At 45.4% G+C, this 20844-nt stretch overlaps 1 protein-coding gene across 1 annotated transcript in view; it reads left to right on the top strand.

The window, feature by feature from the left end:
- Positions 1–3670: 3670 nt before the first annotated feature.
- Positions 3671–20844, top strand: part of Oga (O-GlcNAcase) — a 36521-nt gene continuing 19347 nt past the window's right edge. Inside the window, exons 1-8 of the mRNA XM_051146672.1 lie at positions 3671–3737; positions 4240–4506; positions 7980–8031; positions 8587–8684; positions 10725–10855; positions 12400–12571; positions 13935–14033; positions 16166–16450. Coding sequence (XP_051002629.1) covers positions 3686–3737; positions 4240–4506; positions 7980–8031; positions 8587–8684; positions 10725–10855; positions 12400–12571; positions 13935–14033; positions 16166–16450 — 1156 coding nt within the window. The 5' untranslated portion in view covers positions 3671–3685. The remainder of the gene's footprint in view (positions 3738–4239; positions 4507–7979; positions 8032–8586; positions 8685–10724; positions 10856–12399; positions 12572–13934; positions 14034–16165; positions 16451–20844) is intronic.

Here is a 20844-nt window from a genome sequence, read left to right as displayed (position 1 = left end):
TGCCTAGAGCCACAGGAAGAGACTCCGCCATAAGCTTTGGTGCCTGAGATCTAGAATTCAAGTAGAAGCCAGGTGTGGTGGCGCACATCTTTAATCCCAGCACTCGGGAGGCAGAGGCAGCTGGATCACTGTGAGTTCGAGGCCAGCCTGGTCTACAAAGGGAATCCAGGACAGCCAAGGCTATACAGAGAAACCCTGTCTTGAAAAACAAAACGGAAACAAAATTTAAAAAAGAAAGAAAAACCAAAAAAGCCCCATAGAATTCAAGTTGAGAAGGAAGGGGACTCCCAAGGTTTCTACCTAAGCCTGTGTATTAGGATTGCACACATGTGCCACCATCTCCGGTGCTGACCTTCCCTAGACCCAGCCACTAGCATTTTACTCTTCTTTTTTTGGTTTTTCAAAACAGGGCTTCTTGGTTTAGCTCTCACTTTGTAGACCAGGCTGGCCTCGAACTCACAGTGATCCACCTGCCTCGGTCTCCCGAGTGCTGGGATTACAGGTGTGCAGCACCACGCCTGGCTGCATTTAACTATTTTTAATGTGTGTGTGTGTGTGTGTGTGTGTGTGTGTGTGTGTGTGTGTGTGAGTGTGCGCGCGCGCGCGCGCGCGCACGCGCCTGCGCACGTGTGTACAGGTGCTGGGAACTGATATCAGATCCTCTTGAGCCATTTCTGGAACACCTAACTTTGCCCTCTGCCCACACACATGTTCCAGTATCCTGTCAAATCCAGGTGTATCCTACATCCAGGACAGCTCCGAAGCAGCGACCCACAGCTGCTCCAGCTGAACTCACTGACGGTGTCAGCTGGGCCTGCACTCTTTCTTTCTTTCTTTTTTTTTTTTTAAAGATTTTATTTATTTATTATTAAGAATACATTGCTCTCCCAGCACTCGGGAGGCAGAGGCAGGCGGATCGCTGTGAGTTCGAGGCCAGCTTGGTCTACAAAGTGAGTCCACCATGGCCAAGGCTACACAGAGAAACCCTGTCTCGAAAAACCAAAAAAAAAAAAAAAAAAAGAATACATTGCTCTGTCTGCATGTACACCTACATGCCAGAAGAGGGCATTGGCTCACATTATATATAGATAGGTGTGAGTCACCCTGTGGTTGCTGGGAATTGAACTTAGGACCTCTGGAAAAGCAGACAGTGCTCTTAACCTCTGAGCCATCTCTCCAGCCCACATCCCAATTTCTTTAGGATCTGCAAAGTCAGCAGGATGTTTCTGAACACACTGTAGAGTCCTCATTCCTGCCTCACCCTCCCTTCCTAAGCTTGTCTGTCTTTTTTTTTTTTTAGATTTTTGAGACAGGGTTTCTCTGGGTAGCCTTGGCAATCCTAGAACTAGCTCTGTAGACCAGGCTGGCCTCAAATTCATAGAGATCCACCTGCCTCTCCCTCTCAAGTGCTAGGATCAAAGGGGTGCATGGACCATTACCACTCAGCAAGTTTGTCTTTTTGCGGGGGAGGGGGGGCAGGGAGAGGTTTTGAGAGTAGGTTTCTGTATGTTATCTTGGCTGTCCTGGACTCACTTTGTAGACCAGGCTGGCCTCGAACTCACAGCGATCCGCCTGCCTCTGCCTCCCGAGTGCTGGGATTAAAGGTGTGCGCCACCACGCCCGGCTCAAGTTTGTCATTATTAATTGAACAAAAATAGGAGGAATGTTAGTACTCAGGGGATGCCACAGCCTGCCTCTAGGATCCTGGCAACCTTTTACATTATCACCTGCTGCCACCCCCACCACGTGTGTTGGATAAAAGGAGCCCGCCAGCCTCCCCAGCTCTCCGTTTCTCTCAGTCTCTTTCTCCGTCATGGGCGCCCCTCCTCTTTTTTCTTTCTCTGCCCTAATTCCTGTCCCCCTCTCTTCCCCCAAATAAACCTCCTTTATAACAGATTCGTTGTGGTGGCCTTAATCATTATTATAACAAAGGCTACACAGAGAAATCCCTAAGGGGCAGAGCATTTGCCTAGCATAGATGAGGCTTTGGGTTTCATTACCACAGCTAAGGAAAAATAAATGCTTTTCAGCTGGCAATGGTGCAAACACTGACACAAAGGATTTTCAGACTACCCTTAACCAACGAACAAAAGACAAAACAAAACAAAAAACCCAAGCTGGGCATAGGTGGGACATGCCTCTCAACCAAGCACTATGAAGGCAGAGGCAGAGAGGGTTGGAGGAGAGGAGTATTTTTTTTTAAAGACAGGGGTTCTCTGTGCAGCCCTGGCTGTTCTGGACTCACTTTGTAGACCAGGCTGGCCTCGAACTCACAGAGATCCGCCTGCCTCTGTCTCCCAAGTGCTGAGATTAAAGGCATGCGCCACCACCATCTGGCTGAAATAACTTAATTTTTGTTACTCCCATCTCAATCCAGGACTGAAAAGAACAATTAAGAGTCCCAGAATGGAGCCGGGCGTGGTGGCTAACGCCTTTAATCCCAGCACTTGGGAGGCAGAGGCAGGCGGATCTCTGTGAGTTCGAGGCCAGCCTGGTCTACAAAGCAAGTCTAGGACAGCCAAGGCTACACAGAGAAACCTTGTCTCGAAAAACAAAACAAAACAAAACAAAACAAAACAAAAAAGAGTCCCTGAATGGGAGGCTGGAGAGACCATGGTTCAGCCATTAAGGTACTTTTCTTCCAGAGGACCCGAGTTCAGTTCCCACCTCCACCACACACACACATATCTCAGTGGGTAATTCCACAAGTTGTCCTCTGACTGCCACATGGCTTGTGAACTTACCCAAAATAAAATGCAAAATCCCTGGATCGCTTGTCTAGCATGTACAAGTATCCAGCACTGAATAAACCTAGAATGATATTTCGCACCCTTAATGCACACCCCCTCAACGTTCCTGAAGCTACATGTTGGAATACCACGTTCAAGTATAAAATAAACTACTTAATATTGAAAATGTGAGATTTGTTCCCAAACGGAGACAGATTTCTTAAGGAACATAAATGTCAAGTATGCTCTTAGAGGACTACAGGGAACTCTTAAGAAACACGGCAGGAGGAGCCAAGCTCCTGGAGCAGGCTGTCCTAGGAAACGTTGGTGCTGAGCTAAAAGGACCATGCCCCTTACACACACTGCACACTCCCCCCTCGCCATCACAAACCCGCTTTTCAGTCTCTTCTACCTTTATTAGACTTCTGTTTTCCATGTGCTTGGAATGCAGTCTTTCCTTCGTACGTACGTCCTCTCCTCAAACGGGGAGCCCTCTCTCCTCTTACTTCCCCAAACAAACGAAGGGGTATCTCAGGCAAACTGTGTACTGGCTTGTTTTACCCATAGTGTGAGGTCATAATGGTCCCAGAGCCCAGGATGAGGCACTCAATAAACAGTTGCCTGCACAATTTGTAACGGGGTTAACTCCGAAGGGGGAGTAGAAGAAAATGACTCAAGAGAGAGGGGTGAGCTGAGTTCCTTGGCATGGTGCCTTCACAGAACCGAACGTGGGTCTGGCAACCACGATGAGCCAAACTATTATAAGAATGTCTAAAGTAGGTCAGTGTCTCCTACCACTTTAAGAGCCAGAGGCATCGTCTCGGCGCCTGCGCACGGAGAGAGTAAACGCCTCCTTTCCGCTCTCCCCCACCTCCCCACCTCCCCACCCCCCCACTTTCCTCCCAAACTCCCCAGCCGGCCGCGTTCTCCCAAGCTCCCCTCCTGCGGGCGGGGCGATGGTGCGCCCCAGAGTGTGGCGCTCATCCTGGAGGGTGACAAGACAGAATGGTACGTCCCGCCGCCGCGCACCCGCCCGCCTTTCTCGGCTCCCTTCGTCTTGTTTTCCCCCCCCTAGCAAATAAAGCGGAATGGGCTGATCCCAAAGGAGGAGGGGGGAGCCGGGCTAGGGACCGGTCTGAGCCGGTCTGTGGCGCAGGCGCAGTGCGGATAAACAGGAAGCGGGCGGCAGAGGCAGCGGCAGCTTAGGCGCTCCGGTGGGGAAACAGCCCGAGAGATACTGCCCGTTTTGCGGGGGGGGAGCGCCGGCCACTGAGGACGGGTGAAGGCGCCTCGGTCCTCCTTCCGTGAAGACGCGGCTGGCGGCCTCGCCCTCCGCTTAGGCGCCCGGCTTCCAGCCCGGGCGGACGCGGCGGCTGACAAAGGGCTCCAGCCGGTGCCGCCGCCCTTCTCATCCGGGCACTCCGGGCCCCCGCCGAGAGGAAGGGGGAAGGGCGGAGGGGGAGGGGAAGGAGCCCGGGAGGCGCGCGTTCGGAGCCGCGGCCCTTTGCAGGGCTCCGGGCCTGTGGCCCAACGGACCGAGGCCGGAGACGAGCGGCGGCGGCGGCCGGCGGCAGGAAGATGGTGCAGAAGGAGAGCCAGGCGGCGTTGGAGGAGCGGGAGAGTGAGCGCAACGCCAATCCTGCCGCCGCCTCGGGGGCTTCGTTGGAGCCGCCGGCAGCTCCGGCCCCCGGGGAAGACAACCCATCTGGAGCCGGGGCGGCGGCCGGGGCCGGGACAGCCGGAGGGGCCCGCAGGTTCCTGTGCGGCGTGGTGGAAGGTGAGTTCGCCTTTCGTCCCCGCCCCGGTGCTCGGCACCTGCCCCCAGGGAGGGGCGTGTTGGGCGGCTCTTTAGCCCCCGCCCCAGGGCGGAAGGTGTCCTCGTAACTTGGGGTTGGAGGCGGGCGAGGGGAGACGGCTAGCGTGAGTCTCCGGTCTTCAGCGGCGTCCGATGCTCCTGGCCATCCGGGAGCGTGACCCCACCCTTCTTGGGCTTGGAGCCAGGCGGACTGTTGGAGGAGGCGGCGGTGGCAAGGAGCCTGTTGTCAGGCTGTTTCTCACTTCTTTGTACCTTGGGATCTTGGTCCCCAGGGTTTCTCCTTTGAAATTTGTGCAGCTCTCCCCATCTCCACTTTTATGGGGTGGGGGTCGGCCTACACGGGCATGCTTTTACAAGTGAAGGAGAGCGCAGACGGCTTATAATATTACAGATTGTTTCAGGCTTAGGTTTTGTTGTTGTTGTTGGCCTGAAAGTCTCCTTCCCCCCTCAGGACTCTTTTGCAGCCCAGAAAAACGTCATCTTTACCAGTTGCTGTTTTTTGAATTGGGGAGGATGGTGTGTGAAAATTTGGGTATAACATTCACAAAGCGTCCGTGATGTGGAGTTAGAACAGTGAACCGTTTAGTTTTTATTATTTCTGTCTTCTCGTTTACACTTGGACGAGGGGCATTTTGGTATGTGAGGGAAGATTGCCAGAAGATGTTAAATGCAATTTCTGAATTAGTCTGGGCAGATCCTGAACTCAGGAAAGCACATTACCTTTTTTATTTTTTGCACATTACCTTTTAAGTACACCGTAAATTGAGGTTTTGGTGATTTGACTTTTCTTATGTTTCTGGCAAATCCAAGGTTTTCTACTTGTCTATTTTGTTTTTATTTTTTAATTCTCTCATTACTGGAGAATATAAAAACTAATACTCAAACCAAAAAGGCTTACAGTAGGATTCCCCTCATGCTTGAGAACTTTGGCTTTTCCAGAGTGGTTGAAAGATAAAAGATAGTCGTTATGTTAATTTAGATGAAGATTGATTGCAGGGGAAAAACATTGTGAGTGCTTTGTGTGTTGTACATTGGGATTTACTAGAGTGTAGAAAGAATTTTTAGGAAAATGGAGCTTTAAAAAAAAAGAGGGCAGAACAGTTTTATTTCTGACAAAAACTGTGGGTCTGAAACAGGTTATACAAATCGTTAAGATTTTCATGAATTCCTTCAGTTAGGCTCTGCAATCTTCTGTAAACGAGACAATGATGTACGTCCTGTTTGCTGACAGGGTTTCCTGTAGCCTAGGTGGACCAGGAGCTGGCTGAAGCACAGAATGACCTTGAACTTCTGATCCTTGTGCCTGGGATTGCAGGCCACCATCCTAATTTAGTTGGCTGTTTGTTTGTTTTGTTTTGTTTTAATTTCCCCACACTATCCCAACATGGCCTGGAACTCACTTTGTATCCCAGGCTGTCACTCATCTTGAGGCCTGAGCCAGGGTCTGTATTGCATTGTCTAAGATTCTAGAGTGTAATTGGGGGGGGGGGGTACAGAAAATGGAGCGCCAGCCATGTGTGTTGATGCTGTCTGTAGTCTAGCATTGGTGGGCTGACAGAAGGGCTTAAGGATTTTAGGCCAGGCTGGGCTACAAAGTAAGATCTTGTTTCAGCAACCACAAAAAGTGGAGAGCTGAAATGGGCGTTAGGCTAGGGTGAATGTGAGGAAATGTGGCATGGGGGGTGTTACCAGAAATGAAAGGAGATAGCTTCCTGTGCCTTAGGTTGGTTTCTCTTGAGTAGAACTAAAAGTGAGTCTTCTTAAAGCATGGTAAAATAGAGCTGTTGCTGTGCTGTGGTTTAGCACGCCTTTAACCCCACCCACACCCCTACCCCCCAACTCAGGAATGGAGGTCCAGGACAGCCAGCCAGGGCTACACAGAGAGAAAGAAACCTTGTCTCACAAAAACAAGATCAAAGAAAAAAATAGAAATGAATAATTGTTGGGTCATTCTTTTGGGGGGTACAGAATATCTGCCTAGGATTACAGTTTAGAGAAAAAAAATCTATTTTGCAGGGCAGGTGGGCTTGACAGGCACGGGATGCCTGTGGTGGTCAGGGTAGTTTGCAGGAGTCTGTCTCTTTCCGCTATGTGGGTCCCCAAGGTTGTCAGGATGATGGCAGGCTCCTTTACTGGCCCGCCAGCCTGTTGGAAGTGCTTTCTTACCATCTTGTGCTTCTGAGTAGTCTGTCTTGATGGTGATGAGGCCAAGGCATGTTGCAGGGGAGTTGGATAGGCTCTGAGGTCTAAAGCAGTGTTCTAGTGTGCTAGGGAGCTGGCTCCAAATGCCTGCTTCCATCATCACAGCTGTGACAAGAAAACCTGTAGAAGTATGTTTCCTGCAGCGGACAATAGGATGATGTCTGTTACATCCTTAACTTCTCATTTCACACCTTGGAACTCAGGGCTTGAAGGTTTTCTGTTCAGTCAGTATCATGTTGGTCTGTCAATGTGATTGCACACCTGCTGTTGGTCCTCTTGTTGTAGGAACTTTTTTTTGGTGGTTTTTCAAGACAGGGTTTCTCTGTGTAGCCCTGGCTGCCCTGGACTAGCTTGTAGAGCAGGCTGGCCTTGAACTTAAAGCAATCTGCCTGCCTCTGCTTCCCAAGTGGTGAATAGTATGGTGATTCACACCTGGAATTTCAGCATTTAGAAGGCTGAGGTAGGGAGATGGCTACAAGTTCTAGACCAGCCTAGATTAAAGAGCAACTCTACTGCAAAAAAAGTGTGTGTGTGCTTGCGTGTGCAGGTAGGTGGGGGCTCTTGTATAGCTCTTAAAGTCATCTCTAGAAGTAATTGAATCCCCTCCCCTCTTTGTAGCCTAAATTACCCTGGAACTATGTAGCCCTGGCTTCAAAATGAGGCTGCTTTTGCCTCAGCCTCTTACGTTGGAACCCCTGGCAGAGCGAGCCATCATGCCCGTTTTAGTCCCCCTTGTAGTGTTAATTTTGGGTTTGCTTTACTTTATCCCTGGTTGTGTGATAGAGTCACTCTTTAAAGCTCTACTCAGTGATAGAGCGTTTGCCTAGTATGTTCAAGGTTCTGGGGTTGCTCCCAGCATTGCAAAAAATGTGTGTGATTTTTGTTATGTGAATATTGGGAATGTGGGTCTCGTGGATATGAAGGTAGTAAGTACTCTGCCACTGAACTGTAGCCTCAGCAAGAATGAAGACTCTTTGGTCCTTATGGGCAGTGAAAAAGGTGGCGGGGTTAGTTTTCAGATCCTGATGTGTACTAGGCATTTCTTTTAAGCAGTGCTGGGATTCAGACTTGGGGCCTCTGGTAGATTAGACTGGCTGATGACATGCCACATTGTCAGCACCTCTACACATTGGTTAGAAAGAGGGATTCCATGTTTTGTAATCTCCTTTTTCTCAGTTAAACTGTACTCCATTTTGAAACCTGAGAAAATGTTTATTTTTCTTTAAATCTAGGATTTTATGGAAGACCATGGGTTATGGAGCAGAGAAAAGAGCTCTTTAGAAGGTAAGTGTTGTTCTGAGAAACAAAGAGACCCTTAGACAGGAGCAAGCTGGTGTCACAGCAGGAGTTATTTTGTTGTGGTCTTTTTTTTTTTTTTAAGATTTATTTATTTTTTATTATGTATACAGTACTGTGGCTGCATATACACCTGCGGGCTGGAAGAGGGCATCATATCACATCACAGATGGTTGTGAACCACCATGTGGTTGCTGGGAATTGAACTCAGGATCTTTGGAAGAGCAGGCTGTGCTCTTAACTACTGAGCCATCTCTCCAGCCCTGTTATGGTCTTTATATCTTTGCCTAGGCTAGTGGTTTTCCAGAGAATGTTGAACAAGTCTGGGGCTTTGCCTACTTTATTCAGAGCTGTGGTTTTGTTCAAGACTTAACATGTTGAGATACTTTGTAATATTTAGTTTGTTAAGATTCATTGGTAATTTAAATTTAAAATTAGAATGTTTTGCTTTGTCATGGGATAGAGGTACACCAAAAATGTAAGAGTTGAAGTTTGTAGCTTAGTGTTGCCTGTTTATGTATATGTAATTTTCTTTTTCTTAAGGCTTCAGAAGTGGGAATTAAATACATACTTGTATGCTCCAAAAGATGACTACAAACATAGGATGTTTTGGCGAGAGATGTATTCGGTGGAAGAAGCTGGTAATCTCTTTGTGTGTGTGTGTGTGTGTGTGTGTGTGTGTGTGTGTGTCTGTCTGTCTGTCTGTCTGTCTGTCTGTCTTGCACATGTGTGCAGGCAGGTGCTAAAATATGGAGTTGGTTTTCTCTATCCAGCTGAGTTCCAGGGACGGAATTCTGTCAGACTACAGGCAAGCACTTCTACCCTTAGGTGCCCTGCTGGCCTGGTGCAATTTTAAAATTTTGATCTATGAATTTAAAATATATGTGTGAGTGAGAGGACTATTTTAATGTAGTTATGCTAGACTCTTATTAAAACTTGTATTTTGCTGTATGAGTAGTTTCCTTTTACCTGGAAACTACTCCTTTGTGAAGTGTAGAAGACTGGGAGTGCACGCACTAAGGAGGTCCTAGTGTTGAGAATGGGTCACAGATAGGCCAGCCTGACTCCTCCTGTTCTGAGCTTGCGGGTGCCGTCCTTTACTTCTGTTAGTGATCTTTAGACCACAAAGTTCTAGAAGGCAAAGTACTGTCTCCAGGGATAGGATTTGGACACCTGCCTTGAGTACAAATTTAAGAAATTCTTTAGGTTTAAGTAACAGAGATAAACTATATTTTGTGTAGTTAATTTGGGGGCACTATCTTACTTTTCAGTTGCTATGACAAAACACAAGACCAAGACAACTTGTAAAAGAAGGGTTTAATTTGGGGCTCACAGTTCTAGAGGGTTAAGTGTGCGTGTCCAGCCAGGCATGATGGCACACACCTTTAATCCCAGCACTCTGGGAGGCAGAGGTAGGTGGATCTCTGTGAGTTCCAGGACAGCCAGAGCTACACATCAAAATCCTGTCTCAAACAAAACAAAACAAAACAAAACAACAAAAGAGGACATGTTGATGGGGACCAGTGGGCAGGCTGCAGCTGAGAGACCACATCTTGATTCACAAGCATGAGTCAGGAGAGCAACTGGGAGTGATAAGGCTTTGGACAGCTTCAAAGCTGGCCACTAGCTTTGACACCTGCTCCAACAATGCTTTATCTCCTAAGCCTTCTCAAACAGTTCCACAACTGGGGACCAAGTATTCAGACATATGAGCCTGTGGGGGCCATTACTTAAACTACTACAGGTGTGGTGGCACACACGTTTAATTCCAGCATTAGGAGGCAGAGGTAGTTGGATCTCCTAGAACTTCTATGAAATCAGACACATGGCATTGTTCTTTAGAGACTTAGTAAATGAATAAACATCCTATACTTAGAATTAAATTCATTGTAGTGTGTAGCCTCGGCTGGGCTTAAATTCACAATTGTTCTCTGGTTTCAGCTTCATGAGCCCTGTCATTATAGATTGAGCCACCATGTTGAGCTTGTAAAACTTGTTCTTTTCTCTTTGGATGATGGCTCACTTCAAGCTGTGCCATCTTATACACCCTGTTAACACACTGAATGTAGGAATTCTCTTTCTTTCTCTTTTCTCTCTTTCTCTCTCTTTCTCTTCTTTCTTTCTTTCTTTCTTTCTTTCTTTCTTTCTGTTGTTTTGAGACATTATGTAGCCCACGCTGGCTTTGAGTTTGCTATATTGCTGAGGTTGGTCTTGAACTTCTGATCCTCCTGCTTCAAGTACCCATTTTCTGAGGCTATCAGGATATTCCAAAATACCTGACATGCACGTAATATTTTCTAAATTTTAATGCTTACAATTAAAGAACTTTTCCTTTACTGTAAATTGGAAGAAAGGCCGGGTGTGGCAGCGCACGACTTTAATCCCAGCACCTCAGGAGGCAGAGGCAGGTGGATTGCTGTGAGTTCGAGGCCAGCCTAGTCTACAAAGAGAGTTTCAGGATAGCCAGAGCTACATAGAGAAACTCTGTCTCAAAAAAAAAGAAAAAAAAAAGAAAAGAAAAGAAAAGAAAAAGAAAGTAAAGGCCAGACTGGTCTACAAAGAGAGTCCAGGACTACAAGAAAAACCCTGTCTTGGAAAACCAAAAGAAAAAAAAAGAAAGTAAAGTTTCTTTTAGTGTTTGTTCTGTGTTCCTTTCTAAAACCATGGACTCTGTTTTCTAGAGCAACTTATGACTCTGATCTCTGCTGCACGAGAATACGAGATAGAGTTCATCTATGCCATCTCACCAGGGTTAGATATCACTTTTTCTAACCCCAAAGAAGTGTCAACATTGAAACGCAAATTGGACCAGGTAATAATTTTCTATTTTTCTTCCCTCAATATTGAAACAGAGTTTTCTTTATTGCTTTATGATGTTAAAAGGACCTCAGATGAGTACTTTGTTTCTCTAGCTTTTACTTTGATAATTCTGTTTTGGCCTTTTTGTTTGTTTGGGGTTTTTTTTGTTTTGTTTTGTTTTTTTCGAGACAGGGTCTCTGTGTAGCCTTGGCTGTCCTGGACCCACGTTGTAAACAAAGTTGGCCTGGAACTCACAGCGGTCCGCCTGCCTCTGCCTTCTGAGTGCTAGGACTAAAGGCGCGTGCCACCATGCTGCCTTCATAATTCTGGATAAAGAAATAGTTGTCAATCAAAAAACCTAACTAGAAGTACCAGTACTGCTCACATTTCTGTTCGCAGCTCCTAGGAGGGAGATTGCAGGGTGGGAATACCACACAAAGCCCACAGTAGCCCTACAACTTAGAAGGCGCTGTCTGTGAGGCTCCGTTCAGATTCTTTTCTCTTTTTTCCGAGACTGGGTGCTGGGAATACAGGCGTGCACCATTGGGCCCAGTTTTTTATTTTTATTTTTGTTTTTTTGAGGCAGGGTTTCTTTGTAGCCTTGCCTCTCCTGGACTCGCTTGTAGACCAGGCTGGCTGGCTTTTTATTCTCTTTTTAAAGGATTTATTTATGGGGCCAGGTACGGTGGCACACACCTTTAATCCCAGCACTTGGGAGGCAGAGGCAGGCGGATCGCTGTGAGTTCCAGGCCAGCCTGGTCTGCAAAGCAAGTCTAGGACAGCCAAGGCTACACAGAGAAACCCTGTCTCAAAAAACAAAACAAAACAAAACATTTATTTATAGAGTGAATGAGTGCTTTAGCTGCATGTACACCCACATACCAGAAGAGGGCATCAGATCACATATAAATGGTTTTGTCAACCACCATGTCATTGCTGGGAATTGAACTCAGAACCTCCGGAAGAGCAAATGGTGAGCGCCCCTAACCACTGAGCCATCTCTCCAGCCTGGCTTTTTATTTATTTTTGTTTCTCTGTGTCACCCTGGCTGTCCTGTACTTGCTTTATAGACCAGGCTGGCCGGGAACTCAAGACATGTGTCTGTTTCTGCCTCCTTGAGTGCTTGGATTAAAGGCATGTGCCACCACTCAGAGCTAGTTTTTGTTTTTGAGACAAGGGTTTCTCTATGTAGCTCTGATCATCCTAGAACTCACTCTATAGACCAGGCTGGCTTCGAACTCAGAGACCCAACTGGCTCTGCTTCCCAAGTGCTGGGATTAAAGGTGTGTGCCACCACCTGGTTGATAGGCTGCCTCATATAAGCATTGTTTGAACATACACTTGATTCAGTCAAAAATTAAAATTCAGCCCCAAAACACTAGCTAGATTAACTTAGAATTGTTGCCACTGAAAATGTAAAAAGATAGAAATGTTTTGATGTTTCAAGGAAATTTCTTTGACTTTGAGGTAATCGTTAGTAAAATTAAAAAATGTTTTTCCCCTCTTGAGATAAACTAGTAATTGTGGGGTTTTGTTTTTTCTTTTTTCTTTTCTAAGGTTTCTCAGTTTGGGTGTAGGTCATTTGCTTTGCTTTTTGATGATATTGACCATAATATGTGTGCAGCCGACAAGGAGGTGTTCAGTTCTTTTGCACATGCACAAGTCTCCATCACAAATGAAATCTATCAGTACCTAGGAGAGCCAGAAACTTTCCTCTTCTGTCCTACAGGTATTGTATATAATAACTATGTTTAATTAGTCTTGAAATCAATAACTTAAACAAGATCCATGTACTGGACCTATTACCCCCCTCCCTTTATGAATAAAAGAAAGAATACTTTTAAAAAGGATATTTCTTGAACTTGTATATAGGAAAAATTTAGGATCTTATAATACCAAAGATGTGGGCTGGAGATATGTATTTTTTGTGTTTGAAATGTATAAATATTACATTGTCAAAATTAAGGAGGGGAGTAGTAGTATTGAAATGAAAACTGGAAAAAAAAATCAACTTTACATGCTTCTTAGTGGTGTCTCACTCCTTCCTCCTCGTCCTTTCAGCCTGTGAGTTTCTGCCCTCTTCGCACTCCTCCTGCTCTCCTCTGGGCTCTTTGTTTCAGTGGTCAGCCTAGAAAGGAGCTGCTGTGCCACTTCATTTTCTTCCATCGAAAATGTCGCAGTCTCTCAAGTTGCCTCTCACAATTCACTTTGATGAAACTTTGCTCATACTTTCGAGTCTTGTTCAGGAAGAGACGTTAGCTATAAGAAATAATTGAGTCAGAATTCTTTTTTGGTGATGGCGTTAGCGTTTGGTCGTGTATCTCAGGCTAGCCTCAGCCCTCTAAGTCTGGGATTGCAGGTGTACATACTTCACTGTAGCAGCAGCCTTAATTTTGTTTTTTGTTTTTTTTGAGACAGGGTTTCTCTGTGTAGTCCTGACTGTCCTGGACTCGCTTTGTAGACCACGCTGGCTTCAAACTCACAGCGATCCGCCTGCGTCTGCCTCCCAAGTGCTGGTATTAAAGGTGTGGTCCACCATGCCTGCTTGTTTTTTTAAAAACTTAAACTTACGTAAAATTTTATGAAATGAATACTGTTTCTGATGATAGGGATTACTTGGTCCTACTACTGAAATTTTCAGGGTTTTGTTTTTGAGATATAAGGTATCTGAAGGCCGAGACATTCTGTGATACATACATAAGGAGGCCCTGTTGTGTTTTTAAAAACTGGGTATGGAGGTGCAGATCAGAGGCAAGGAGAACCACTGCCAGGTTGAGGCTAATGTAGGCCTCTTAAGACCCTATTCCCCCAATAAAACAAAAAAGGACTATATAATGAAGGCTGGTCTGTAACATGGGTATTGTCAAGCCTGGAGTGGCTATCTGTGAACTTCTTGTCTTGGGAGTTGAGATTGCAGGCAGGCACACCACCCAGTTTGAATTATCTGATTACATGAACATATGTAACATACGCATGTTATGTTTATTTCTTTTATCATTTGTATCAAAATAATACAGAGTTTGTAAGCCTTTTCCCCAGCTACAGTCTCTGAGCATTTCAGCCCTAACTTACCTTCTCTGCTCTACATTTAGAATATTGCGGCACTTTCTGTTACCCAAATGTATCTCAGTCTCCGTACTTGAGGACAGTGGGTGAAAAGCTTCTACCTGGCATTGAGGTGCTTTGGACAGGTGAGTCCCCAAGACGCTGTAGTAAACTTGGGTTACTCAGGCTTAGAGAAACTAGCCTCTCTTACTGGGTGAATACTTTGATCTTTTGAAACAGAGTCTTGTGCGTTCCAGGCCTAGAATTGCTGAGTAGCCAAGGATGACCTTGTGTTGATAACTGGTAGCTTATATGTCCTAGAGAAGAAAACCCCTAAGACCCATGGTTGCCTTTAAACCATAGAAAGATGCCAGGACCTTTTAAATTTTTCAAAAGTTAGACCTTAGCTGGGCAGATCCTCAACTGTGTCACCTACCTTTCCTCACCCAGCTATATGGACAGCTGTCCTCCCAGGTCTGTGAGCACATCTGTCTTCCTCTTTGTCTCCTGGTGAAAAAGCTTTTCTCTTTCTCCTTCCCAGAATTTCCTTTTCCCTACCTGACTGCTGGGAATACAGCTGTGTCCACATACCCACTTTCTGTGGTGCTGAAGGCATCACGTATGCTAAAGACTAACAATTAGCTACATCACTAGGCTCCTAGGAGACTTCTGTTTGTAAAGTGAGTAAAAGAATGTGTAGCTGTGCTAGTTTAGGAAGGAAAATTGAAGCCAGGCATAGTGGCATACACCTTTAAATCCCAGCATTGGTAACATAGTGTGTTCCAGGATAGCCAGGACTTTTCATAGAGACTTTGTCTTGAAAGAACAGAAAATTAATAGCTGAGTGTGGTGGCACAAACCTTTAATCACAGCAGAAAGTGAGTCTAGAATAACCAAGGCTACACAGAGAAACCCTGTCTTGAAAACCAAAAAGAAAAAAACTGGGCAGCTGGGTGAGGTGCTTGCACACTGGTGGTTCCAGCTCTTGGGAGGCTGAAGTAGGAGGATCGTGAGGTTAAAGCTGCCCGCATAGGTACACGAGTGAACGGAGAGAAGGCAGGCAGGGGCCTGGTGTAGCTCAATAGTGTAGCCCATCAGCTTACTACACACGGAACCCTGGGGCTAATCCCATTGCTGCAAAAACCTGGGGCAATGAGATGGGTGGAGAGAAACTTACAGGAAAGTGTATACATGAAAGCTGTTTATTTTTATTTATTTATTTATTTATTTATTTTGGTTTTTTTCGAGACAGGGTCTCTCTGTGTAGCCTTGGCCATCCTGGACTCACTTTGTAGACCAGGCTGGCCTCAAACTCACAGTGATCCACCTGCCTCTGCCTCCCGAGTGCTGGGATTAAAGGTGTGCGCCACCACGCCCAGCTTATTTTTAAATTTTTATTGCTTGTTTTGTGTATGTTGTGTGTGTAATTGCATGTGTTATAGCACATGTGTAGAAATCAATCTGCTACGAGGATATTGGCAATTGAATTCAGGTCATCAGGCTTCATGGACAAGTGCTTTTTTTGTCTTGTACTCAAGTTGTAGACCAGGCTGGCCTTGAACTCACAGAGATCAGTCTGCCTTTGCCTCCCGAGTGCTGGGATTAAAGGCGAGGGCGACCATGCCTGGCTGGGCAAGTGCTTTTATATACTGAGCCATGTCACTGGCCTTCCCAGCCCTTATTTTTTCTCTTTACACTTGTTTATGTGTGTGCACATGTGCACATGCTCATGTTGTGGTCAGAGGACAACTTTTGGGACTTGGTTCTCTCCATCTACCCTGTTAAGTTGTGGGGATTAACTCAGGTCAAACTTGACATTTAGGTTTATTTGTTTTGTGTGTGTGTGTGTGTGTGTGTGTGTGTGTGTGTGTGTGTGTTTGTTTGTTTGTTTGTTTGATACAGGGCTTCTCTGTGTAGCCTTGACTGTGATCTGGACTCACTTTGTAGATCAGGCTGACCTCCAACCCAGAGTGATCTGCCTATCTCTGCCTCCCAAGTGTGGTTTGTTTTTTATGTATATTTTGCCTGCATGCATCTATGTGTGCCTAGTGCCCATGAAGGTTAGAAGGGATCTACAGATTCCCTGGAACTGGAATTAAAGGAAGCTTGTGACTACAACATGTGGCTGCTGGGAATTCAACCTGAATCTTCTGCAAAAGCAACAAATGATCTTAATCACTGGGCCCGTCCATCTCTCTTGCCCTGCTATAGTGTTATTTTAAAGAACCATGTGGAAATTTCTGTAAGTAAAGAAGCTCTTTTAACAAATTATTTCTAGGTCCAAAAGTTGTTTCAAAAGAAATTCCAGTAGAGTCTATTGAGGAAGTTTCTAAGATCATCAAAAGAGCTCCAGTGATTTGGGATAACATCCATGCTAATGATTATGATCAGAAGAGGTTGTTTCTGGGTCCCTACAAAGGAAGATCCACAGAACTCATCCCGCGGCTAAAGGGAGTGCTGACTAATCCAAACTGTGAATTTGAAGCTAACTATGTTGCTATCCACACCCTTGCCACTTGGTATAAATCAAACATGAATGGAGTGAGAAAGGACGTAGTGATGAGTAAGTACCCTGTATTCGATGGTAGGCTTCTGTGGGAGTGGTGTGTTCCGCTGCAGCTTTTGGTAAGTATGCATTTCTTTATCATCACAGTTACAGCTTTTCTTAGAATGTGTTTCTGTTTCTCTCAGATATAAGAAAAGCTTGAGTGGCCATGGGCAAGTCACTTTTTTTGCAAAGTCTCTAGTACTAGAGTTTCATGTGAGAATGTTGGCTATTGATTGGTTTGCACTTAATTTTATTGTACGGCAGGTGTATCTTCCTGCGTATTGAGGGTGGGAAGAATAAAGTGTACCTGCTTTTGAAAAGGATCCTAAGTTGGAGCAGACATGTAGGCATTTATAGTGTTCTAATGTTGTGATGCTTATTTACAGTGGTAACAGGAAACAGTGGTAACTTGGTGTTGACAAACAGTTTGACTGTAACCATATGGTTGTCTCTGAATAATGACGTGGAGACCTTTATATTTATATAAGCTTTAGACACTATAGCTGGGCAGATACTCAGCTATTCTAACCCAATGATACTGGCCTGGCCTACATCCCATTATGTGGCCTGTTACCTGCCATCTTAATCTGGTTCTGGCACCTGCTTCTTCATCCTTGTCTTGATGGTGATTTTCTTTCTCTAGTCCTTACCTCCCTGGGCTCCCACTGCTTTGCTTTCCTGCCCGGCTATTGCTTGTTCAGCTGTTTTTTGTTTTTGTTTTGTTCAGCTCTTTTTGTAACCAATCAGAAGGTGATGGGGGACGTAGTTTACAAAATACTAAGGCAGGAGATGCTTCATAATAGTGACAATACCAAAGTCAGCACAAAGACACCACTCCAACATCGCCCCCCTTTAGTCCAATACACTATATATAACAAGAACAATTATAAAAACCGTCAAGTAAAGCCGGGCGTGGTGGCGCACGCCTGTAATCCCAGCACTCGGGAGGCAGAGGCAGGCGGATCGCTGTGAGTTCGAGGCCAGCCTGGTCTACAAAGTGAGTCCAGGACAGCCAAGGGTAACACAGAGAGACCTTGTCTCGGAAAAAAAAAAAAAAAAAAACCGTCAAGTAAGAATTAGAACCACAATGTCCAGTCCATTTGTATTTGGCAGCCTCTATCCCATCTTGGTGAGTTCAGAGTTCTATGTCTAAATAATTTTCAGTCATAACTTGGATTTATTAACTGAAACATATCTTCTTAGACATAAATAATTTTCTTAGATCCTGTACAACTTAAGCTTAATTGTGAGACTATAACTATCTAGTTTTCTTTCTTTCTTTCTTTCTTTTTTTTTGTCTTTTGAGACAGGGTCTCTCTCTGTAGCCCTTACTGTTCTTCACTGGGTCTGTAGACCAGGCTGGCCTTGAACTCACAGTGATCCACCTGCCTCTGCCTCAAGGGCGCTGGGATTAAAGGCGTGCGCCACCATTCCTGGCTAACTTGTATTTCTTAACTATCCTAAACAGTTTGTAGTAGTAGCTTCCGAAAGGACTAGAACTTCACATTTTTTTGTGTGTTCCCCCCACCACCACCACCACCAAAAGATAGGATTTTTTTCTCTGGGTAGCCTTAGCTGTGCTTTGGTAGATCAGGCTGGCCTGGAACTCAAAGCAGTCTGCCTGCCTCTGCCTCCCCGAGCACCGACATTAAAGAAAGGCGTGCACCACCATACCTGGCTTCACATTGCATTTTTAATGAGTTGCATAGGGACAATGCCTTAAACAAGAGTGAAATATATAAGTAGTATGCTGCAACAATAGAACGTTAGGTTTATATCAGCATACAAATCCATATGTGGATGTCTGAATGTTCTTTGGTTTAAAAGTGGATTCAGTAACGTACACTTTTAGCCTATCATTCCTATATCCGTCTCCCCCCGCCCCTCTTTTTTCAAGTCAGGCTTTCTCTGTGTAGCTGTCCTGGCTGTCCTGGATTCACTTTGTAAACCAGGCTGGCCTCAAACTCACAGTGATCCACTTGCTTCTGACTCCTGAGTGCTGGTATTAAAGGCGTGCACCACCATACCTGGTTTGTTTTCTATGTTTTAAAGTCTTAAAAACTTGTTACATTTTACTGGATATGTATGCTGGAACATCATCAGCTTCAATCTGCCATCATTCTAATAATGTTCAATTTCATAATTAAAGGCAAAAGCCCATTGAAATTCTGAATATGAATCTATGGCTTGGTGCACATATTTTTCCAAACTCTGCAAAATGAAACACATAATCCATTGTATGACATTGCTCAAAGGTGACATTGTGGAATAGAATCTGCATTTTTAACTCAGCATATTGTCCTTCATCTAACAACTGATCCACAACAATGTAAATATATCTAGTCTGATTGTGAATGGTCATAGCTGAGCCGCTTAACCTAGCCTCTCAAAGGCTGCCGTTCTTCAATTTCCTTAAGCTTTTGTGGATTTCTCTCATCTGATACTCATTTTTTGCTGTTTTTGCAGGCATTAGTTTAGATTCCTCTGAATCTTCCAATCTTTATTCAGGAAAAGGACTTTCCGATCTCTTTTCTGTCGCCTCCACTCTAGCATTTAATTTTTCAGTCTTTTTTTTTTTTTTCTCTAAGTCTGCTTTTTTGTTTTTGTTTCTGTTTCTGATAAAACAAAATTACATGTGTCCAATTGCCCTCTTATAGCCTTGGCTGTTCTGACTCACTCTGTAGACCTGGCTGGCCTGGAACCCACAGAGATCTGCCTGCCTCTGTCTCCCTGAGTGCTGGGATTACAGGTGTGTGCCACTGTGCCCAGCCCAAGTTTCTTGTTTTTTTTCTTTTGCACTTAGGCATAATTCCAAACATACTTAAGTGATGAGAGGTTTGTCTGCTTGGGTCTTGGATTTCTTCTGTGTGTTCTCTTCGGTGCTCCCTCTGCTGTTAGATGAGCAGGTGACTGGCTCTGCTCCTTCAGGCCGTCCAGCCCTTAGCCTGATTACAGCTACAGCATTCTGTCTACTCAGGCAGCAGCGCTCACTAGGCTGCCATGTGCTCCCGAGGTTTGTCTGGGCCCACTTAACACCCTGGGCTGCGCCACCGCTACTGATTTCTGCTCCAGCCAAACCTCGCATTCACAGGCACCAGCTGAGAGACGCTGCTCGTACAGCCGCTTCTGGTGCTCAGGGTTTGGTCCTTGCAGGACTAGTTCAGCCTGCACACAGCTTCCCTGTGGTGGTGGGATGCCTGAGCCCTCTCCTAGAGCTGGTGCCCCTGCTGGTGCCACCCCCCACCCCCCCGCTTCACACCACACTTGGGAATGAGAGACTGCAGTGCAGCTCCATCACCTGCCAGCTGAGTTAGCTCATGGGCTTTGCTGGGGTGCACAGCAGGCCTCTAAAGGAGCCACACATGTCAAGTGCACTGAAGTTTAGGTTGGTTTCTGGCAGGTGGCTCTGCTGCTCAGCAGGGGCTCTTAGAAGAGCCATTCCTTAGCTCCTGTGGCCGGCCCAACTTCAGCTGTCCACTCACAGAGCAGCCTGCCCATTGCCACAGAGGAGTGTGTCAGGGAACCCTGTCTCTTCCTGGGGAATGCTTGTTGGAGCCACCCACCTGGGACCCTTCTCAGGCTCTTAGCTTGGATTTCTAGCCCACCCTTGCTCTGCATAGTGATATGGAGACCTTTATAGAAGCTTTAGCTGGGCAGATAATTCATGTATTTTAACCCAACAACACTGGCCTGGCCTATATCCTGCCATGTTACCCTGCCATTCTATTCTCACGCTGGCACCTGCTTCTTCATCCCTCTCCCGATGGCAACTGCCTTTCTTTTGTCCTCATCTGAGAGCCTCTCCCTGGGGCTTCAGAAGTCCTGCTTTCCCTTCCTGCCCAGCTATTGGTTGTTCAACTCTTTATGTAACCAATCAGAAGGTGATGGGGGATGATGCTTACAAAATACTAAGTCAGGAGATGCTTCCTAATAGTGACAATACCAAAGTCAGCCTGGAATCAGATCTGTCAGCACTGACATCAGCACTTGAGTGTACAAGGGCACAAAGATGTCACTCTAGCAATGAGGCCTTACATAATAAGACCTGGTCTTAAAAAAGTGAAAAAAAAGAAAAAAGACTGTGCTCAAAAGCAGACTATTAAGTAGTCTTCTACCTTAGTGACTTATTAATAATGAAGTTGTGCCTGAAGAATCGGGTGTGGTTTTCTTTATACAAAGGGTGGAGTAATGCTTTTAATCTTGTTATCTCATTATTAGTATTCAGTGGACATTTATGACCAGTTTCCCCAATGATTATAATGCACTTATTTTAGTTGGAACCTTGAGCAAATAGGTGACTTACTCTTATGTGTGAGGTTTGTTTTAGGTTTTTGCTGCTTTGCTTGTACTGCAGCAAGTAAAATTTATACATCTGCACTTGGGAGGAGACTTTTCTACTAACTTTTTTT

The sequence above is a fragment of the Acomys russatus genome, chromosome 5, assembly GCF_903995435.1.
Source record: "Acomys russatus chromosome 5, mAcoRus1.1, whole genome shotgun sequence".
NCBI classification, from domain to species: domain Eukaryota; kingdom Metazoa; phylum Chordata; class Mammalia; order Rodentia; family Muridae; genus Acomys; species Acomys russatus.
This window is presented reverse-complemented; position numbering and strand designations above follow the sequence as displayed.